At 42.3% G+C, this 7,053-nt stretch overlaps 1 protein-coding gene across 1 annotated transcript; it reads right to left on the minus strand.

Moving 5' to 3' along the window:
• Nucleotides 1–3,977: 3,977 nt before the first annotated feature.
• On the minus strand, nt 3,978–5,317 carry LOC104943336 (cytoplasmic protein NCK1-like). Its single transcript, XM_010768699.1, has 3 exons — nt 5,267–5,317; nt 4,605–4,845; nt 3,978–4,024 (listed from the first exon to the last, which is right to left on the minus strand). Exons 2-3 carry the CDS (start codon nt 4,828–4,830, stop codon nt 3,978–3,980), a joined length of 273 nt encoding a protein of 90 aa, XP_010767001.1. The 5' UTR covers nt 4,831–4,845; nt 5,267–5,317.
• Nucleotides 5,318–7,053: the final 1,736 nt, after the last annotated feature.

The raw sequence follows: 7,053 nt of genomic DNA on the forward strand, positions 1-7,053 counted from the left end.
TTAAAAAGACAATTTCAGGAATTTGATATCAAAGTTTTGGCATCTGTACGATATAATGTCCTTTGTATAAGGGTCACTAGCTTTGAGGTTTGGATAAATAGTAAGAAAAAGTTTGAAAATGACCGTTTTGAAAGAAATGTTCACAGATAGAAAGGCAACCACGTTGTTTCTCTGTCAGGGAAGGGTTCTGATTGGCCGCTGACGGTAAACGCTGCACTGTCCAGAGCTGTAAAAACCAAATGGAGCTCCATCCCTCCCCCCCTCCCTCCCTCTCCATCGCAGAAACTCAAGGCTGTGTTTGAAGTCTCTCACAGCTGAAGTTCAAAGAGCTCTGGATGTTTCCTGTGCAGCTTTCAGTCAGACGCTTTGATTGAAGCTGTCGTCTTAAAAGGTGTCCAAAGACTCCTTCCCCAAGTGAGGAAACATGCCCACACATTCCCTTTAGTTACTTTGACTCACTCTTTCTGACTGCGCACACGCTGTCATTACATTTAATGTACGAGTCTCATACTAAACCATATGGCTGAGGGCTGCGGCGTTGCGTCACACGTCTGGTGAACGCCAGTGACACATTGTTGTTAGAGTTTAAATTGCTGTACACACAGAGAGAGGACAGACATTAGGTTTCTAGTGTTTTGATCCTATTACACATTTAGCTCACACTTTTAAAGGTCACCTCTTCTACATCAACATGTGTCCCCTCTTCTTCATGTCTCTTCTACATCAACATGTGTCCCCTCTTCTCCACGTCTCTTCTACATCAACATGTGTCCCCTCTTCTTCATGTCTCTTCTACATCAACATGTGTCCCCTCTTCTCCATGTCTCTTCTACATCAACATGTGTCCCCTCTTCTTCATGTCTCTTCTACATCAACATGTGTCCCCTCTTCTTCATGTCTCTTCTACATCAACATGTGTCCCCTCTTCTTCATGTCTCTTCTACATCAACATGTGTCCCCTCTTCTTCATGTCTCTTCTACATCAACATGTGTCCCCTCTTCTTCATGTCTCTTCTACATCAACATGTGTCCCCTCTTCTTCATGTCTCTTCTACATCAACATGTGTCCCCTCTTCTTCATGTCTCTTCTACATCAACATGTGTCCCCTCTGTGTAAAGGAACAAAGATTCTCTCTCTTTTTGATCCATTTCTATAAAAATCTGTCTGAAAATGAGCTGATCAGATTTTGGCCACTTTATGTCATTACGATGTTTTGTCTTGTGTAACCATTAACCAATCAGCANACTCAACTTAATTGACTGTATTGCTGTCAACAGCCTGAATGTCCACATCTGATTGGTGCATACCTTTCTTCAAGGCAGCCCACCTACAAACTAACCTGTTAGCACCTGCAACTTGCACAGGAGCAAAGTTCACCCACTAAATTAAGTCAGTGCTAACAGGAACATAGATTTAAGCACAAGAAAAAGGAGCAAGACATGAGCAGCATATCTAAAAAAACTAAACCGATGTCTTCCTGTTCTTTAGACATGTTTAATTGCGGTGTTTCTGCACCCAGGCTGCCCGTCACCATGCTGCTGTCACCACAACACTAACAGGAAGACACAGTTGACATGTCCTAAAGATAAGTGTTTTACGAACACTGCAGTGTGTGTTAGTCACAAAATGTTGACTCGAAGTAACCAAGAATAACAAGTAAGCAAAATTAATAAATAAAAACGATACTCTGAGGATCAGTTAAAGGGGATTCATGTCACAAAACAACATGTAGCATTTATTTATTCATATTGTAAACATCAAGCAAGTGTGCCTGTGGCTCTGGCTGGTGTACGGACTACACTGATCTGATGAACCCTCCCAACAAACAGGGTTACCCCATCGTGTGTTAACTGTCTGAGACACTGACGCCCTGCNGCAGAAGACAGAGAGCGTTTCCCAAATGATCGTGAATACCTGTCAGCGAGCAGAATTAAGCGAAGACAAATTGTAACCTTTGCTACTTACACACACACCACACATTTCACAGGAAGCAAGAAACAAACACCAATAAAAACCTTGACGCTCGGTGCATAACAAGCATGCAGTTCTTTATTTTTGCTACTCCAACACAGTTTTTTGTCTTTACCACATTGCTCCTTAATAGTATGATTTAAAGCTTTACAAAAAAACAAGAGAAAACCAGATATTTACAAAATCTATCTGTGCAAACATAATTCTTCTTTTAACGCCACTCTCCTAAAGGATTTGAAAGGCATGCATACAAATAAACTTTGGTATGTTAACAAAACTACTTATTTTTCTTAGTAGAAGCTTCTATGTACATGTGGTAACCGACTCACTTTAGTACATTTAGACAACGAGACATGTTAACTTAACAAACCGGGACCAGCAGGACACTCTGAGGTCTCTTCAGGCGTCACACAGGAGAGTGAGTCCTGTGACCGGGTGAGGCCTGAAGTGAGTCATTTTATAACAACTTTGGCAAAGAGGCACACTGAAACAAAACCTGTATTACTTATGATACCATCTGTAAAATAAATTGGCAGTTCATATGGGTGAAAATACTCTTAGAAAATAGAAGTTAACAATGCGTCTGTATACACTCAGAAAAAGGCATTTACAAGGGCTGTGTTTAATGTCCGGCAACATAAGAAACATAGATTAAATATACTATTCAATCTCTGCTTTGAAAAATAAAACAACATTTTTTTACACGGTGATTGTACATCAACTCTATATTCCCTATTCAGAGCTACAGCAAGAAAAATAGATTTTTAAACACCATTAAACTCGTCCACTTCTACTACAAAGTGGTAATGTTTTATTAGTTATAAAATAGTCTTTAACAGTAAAAACGGGAGATCTAAAGGAGATGGGTGCGAGAATGCCAGTGTCAAATAAAACAGGAAGTGGGGAGTGCATCACTTAATACTTTTATACAAAATGTTCAAAAACAGCAAACCATGACTATGCAAAAATAAAAACATGAGTAGCTCTACCTGCTAAAGCCACATTTAGTCTAGATGCCAGCAGAGGGAACCCGGTAATGTTGAGAACCCCAAAGTTTAATGATAGAAATGTATAGTACGAGTCCCTAGAACATAGAAACTGCCGGATGCTAACCTTCATATGTTGGACAATTTGCACAATTAGCATAAATTGCGTTAATTAGCATTCACTATGAGTAGTGTTGTGACCGTTGGATATACAGAGCACAAGATGAAAGTGATTACGTCATTATTACTGTGGACAATTTATCATTATATATTCAGATAGTTAAGCAATCTGTTCAATCCAATTGAGTCCTCTAAATCAGGGGTTCCCAACCTGTTTTCCCAAGAGCCCCCCCAAATGACTCCTGTTGGAAGTTGCGCCCCCCCCCCAATGTGAAGTATTTTGTTTAAGGTGGATGAAAGTGTAATTAAGGAGCACTATAGGAGTGACTTTGATGGTTATTGGACGCAGGATTCATTCATTTGGATTCCCGCTGTATGAAGAAATTAAAGGACGGAAACCAATGGAAGTGGAAACAATTCACAAAGGGATTAAACTGTTTAAAACACATGCTCAAAGTAAGCCGGATTTTGCCGATGTGTTTATGTGGATTCAAAAGTCGTAAATAATCTACAAAATGGAGGAGACCGATCTGATCGGAGCAACTGGGACAAATAATCCAACTGAAACCGGCATGGACAATAACTATGTTTTAAAAATGCGCTTATCCAGACAAGCCTGGTTTGGACACTNGTAAACGTCTAGATAGCAATGAGGGGATTGAGGCCCTCCGCGCAGACGTCCGCAGTCACGACGTCGTCAAATTGTGTGCTACCCCATGACAGACAACCTCACTCAATTAGTCTAGTCACCATCTAGCTGTGGTCGTCTCGGGGTCCGTGTGAACGAACACAATGTTATACAATTTATTTCGATGTACAACAAAACCTTGTACTTAGGGATAATTTGACTAGAGTCACATAGCAATAGGAAGTAAAACGAACGCGAACCATAAGAACCATCAAGCTCGTTCGCACTCAGTAGTAAACACGCTATCTGGGCTGAGACCTGAAGGCAGAAGACAGAGAGCGTATCCCAAATGATCGTGAATACCTGTCAGCGAGCAGAATTAAGCGAAGACAGATTGTAACCTTGGCTACTTACACACACCGTCACATTCACTCCTGGCAGTACGAGGCGCTTAGCAAATAGCACAGGCCAGAAATATTACTGCCGTGTTGACAGAGCAGAAAACACCTGTGCCGTTACAATCGTGGCCATGATGAGCTGTTAGCATTCACAGAAATATATGTAGAAAAACTGCCTTACCTGCAGCAACGCTTCAAATATCAACTTCAGTAGAGACACCACAGACGCTTCGATCCGGTGCTCAAGCTTCAGTCTAAATGTGCTCTGTAATAAAAAGGTAGCTCTTCTCCTATTCAACCAATCAGCCTGCGACCCCCTTCCTGTGGAGGCTGTACATTACACACCACAATGTGGTCAACAACAAAACCCAAAGTAGTTCTAGATAAAGGGTGTTCTCTGAGGCTACAGCATGTAGGTTAACAACGTGGTCTCAAGGAAACAGCTCCTGCAATAAAAGAATATATCACTTTCAGATTGAAGTGAGAAAGCATGACTTTACCGAGTGTGTCCTTGAGGTTCTTGACGATGGACGCCTTCCTGGCGCTGTTTTTTCTCTCCACATAGTTGGACGGCACGAAGCCCGTCTTGTTGGTGGCGTTTCGGACCCTCCACCAGGACTTGGAGTCGTCGAGGAGCCAGAGGCGCTCGCTCTTCTTGATGTCCAGCTCCTGGTCCTGCTGGGCCATGTAGTCGAACTTGGCGATGACAATCACCTCTTCCGTCATCTTGCACCCAGTACACTGGAGAAGAAAGATGTGAATGTCAGAATGGCTAGATTTTATATTCTACATTACCTAATTTCAAGCAATTAGTATTTTTATTATACAATGGCATCTGGGTCAGAGTGTGTGTCTCGAGGAGAAGTGAAGTCAAGAATGAAGTGTGCGACACGATGGCACAGTTTCGTTTAGAGTAAACCTATACAGGGTTTCCCCAGGAAATGTATATGCAGAGGTGAGAAATGCGTCAAGGTGCATTTTATTACTCAAAATGACAAGAAATTATATTTAAAAAAACCTAACCGACTGGTTTCCTCTCCATCTACCCAGCCTTCACACACATTTGACTCTCACTCTGTGCCGTTTCTCCACGCAGAATGCTTTGCAAAGAGACACACCAAAAGTTCATTTAGAAACTGTGTTTGAACATAGCGAGCTGTACCTGTACTGCATCAAAGCTGAGAACTTCAAGGGCTCCGGTACTTCTCTGTCGACCTGGGAGAAGAACAGAGACAAGAGAAATAAGAAATGTATTCTCAAAAATGTCTCAAAAACTTGAATCTGTATTAGACTTAAAGGGGACCTATCATGCAAAATGCACTTTTGTACGTCTTTTCTACATGAATATGTGTCCCCGGTGTTCCAGGGAACTCACCAAGTGTCAGAAAACACAACCCTCTCTATTTTCCTCCATACCCAAATCTCTTAAAAAGGGGCTGCAACGGATCTGATACAGACTGATCCAGATTTGAACACTTCTATGACATCACATCTCTCCTAATGCACATGATGTACTAAATTTATAAGGTTAATAACTATCTCTAGAATAAAAGTGATTAACAATTTAACAACCTGACGCACCCTCCGAGCTGTCCTGAGCACTGCATTCTAAATAGCTGTATTCTGTGACATTGTACTGCGGCTACTGACATGCATTTCTGAACTTAGACACGACACATAACACCTGAGGGGTCACATGTAGCGCGACTTCATCCGAGGCATACAACGTACTATAGCAAAGCCTAGAGTTCCGGTCGACGTCGACGACTTGGTCTGTATGCGCATCGTTATTCTTTTAAGAGCTACGTTCACTCCAGCACAGCCAGGGACTCTCAGAGCCCCACTCTTCACTGGTAGGGTACTGGTAGTCTCGTCCGCTCCGTCTCTGTAAGTTGTGCGGGAGGGAGGTGAGGGTCGCGACTTCTTTACTTGGGGTCGCACCTAAACGGACTACGGTGGGCCCAGTATTCTGGTCAACAACACTTACAGAGAGCAACAACTCGTGTTTGTTCAATACTACACGTAGCGTCGTGAGAGTTAGTATTAACAATATATTTTGCGGCCCGCCGCTAGCTAGAAAAATTTCAGAAACAACTATTCGTCGGTGACGTTTTGTTACCTACGGAGTGACCACTAGCGCCAACCGTGTATTTAGTGTCGTCGTAAACCGTATCAGACCGTGGTGCATCCTTATATATACAATCCGGGACCGCCGATTTAATTTCGTTATAGACTGTAGTATTTCACGAGTGACTTCGGTGTCGCGCGTGGAAGAGATATGACAGGGCGATAAAGGACATTAGCACATAACAAGGCGTCCGCTGACGTAGTACAAGCTACAAACTGTGTTTTCGATTTAGCAACTGAATCTGACGAAGACTCTCCTTCAGTCGGGAGACATTTACACCTATGACTCTTCTAACCGAGATGACCGAAAGACGTCGACACTCACAACTTTGTGACTCTTCTTATCAGGTCGAGTATAGACAATAAATTTCTCATTCGGTTCAACTTACCTCCCCCTTTAGTACAGACGTCTCTTATTTGCCCACCTTCACCTTCGACCTTCAAAGACGTCCTCACACTTGGATTCACTAAACCAATGCTACGAAATATGCGTTTGAGTGTGACTTGTTCACCCAAAATTTCACTGGATAGTACCGATTATTAAACTTATTATATGCACATGCTCTGGATGGATATATGTTCTGTAAAAATATCGTAAAAATAAAAAAGTTTTATGGTTTGTCTAGTTACGTAAAATCGGTAAGCGAGTAAAGAGAGTTACATTGCGTGAATAGCAATTACGTAGTACCCGACTAAGACACTCTTGTCGTGGTAGATGTCCGGACCGTATACATGATGTGCGGAGGTCCGCGAAAGGTTGCCCGTTAACAGGCACCGACAGAGGCAGGACTAACCACCTCAACCGGCTTTTTTTTACTGCAT

Source organism: Notothenia coriiceps, unplaced genomic scaffold (genome assembly GCF_000735185.1).
Source record: "Notothenia coriiceps isolate Sejong01 unplaced genomic scaffold, NC01 NC01_scaffold00005931, whole genome shotgun sequence".
Classification (NCBI taxonomy): Eukaryota; Metazoa; Chordata; class Actinopteri; order Perciformes; family Nototheniidae; genus Notothenia; species Notothenia coriiceps.

What these genes read in the sequence shown, in the direction of transcription:
- LOC104943336 (XM_010768699.1), bottom strand. Translation starts at nt 4,830, where the DNA reads ATGACGGAAGAGGTGATTGTCATCGCCAAGTTCGACTACATGGCCCAG. An exon ending in GAACCTCAAGGACACACTCG is followed by an intron (nt 4,025 to 4,604) that starts GTAAAGTCATGC and finishes TTCTGCCTTCAG; the next exon opens with GTCTCAGCCCAGATAGCGTG.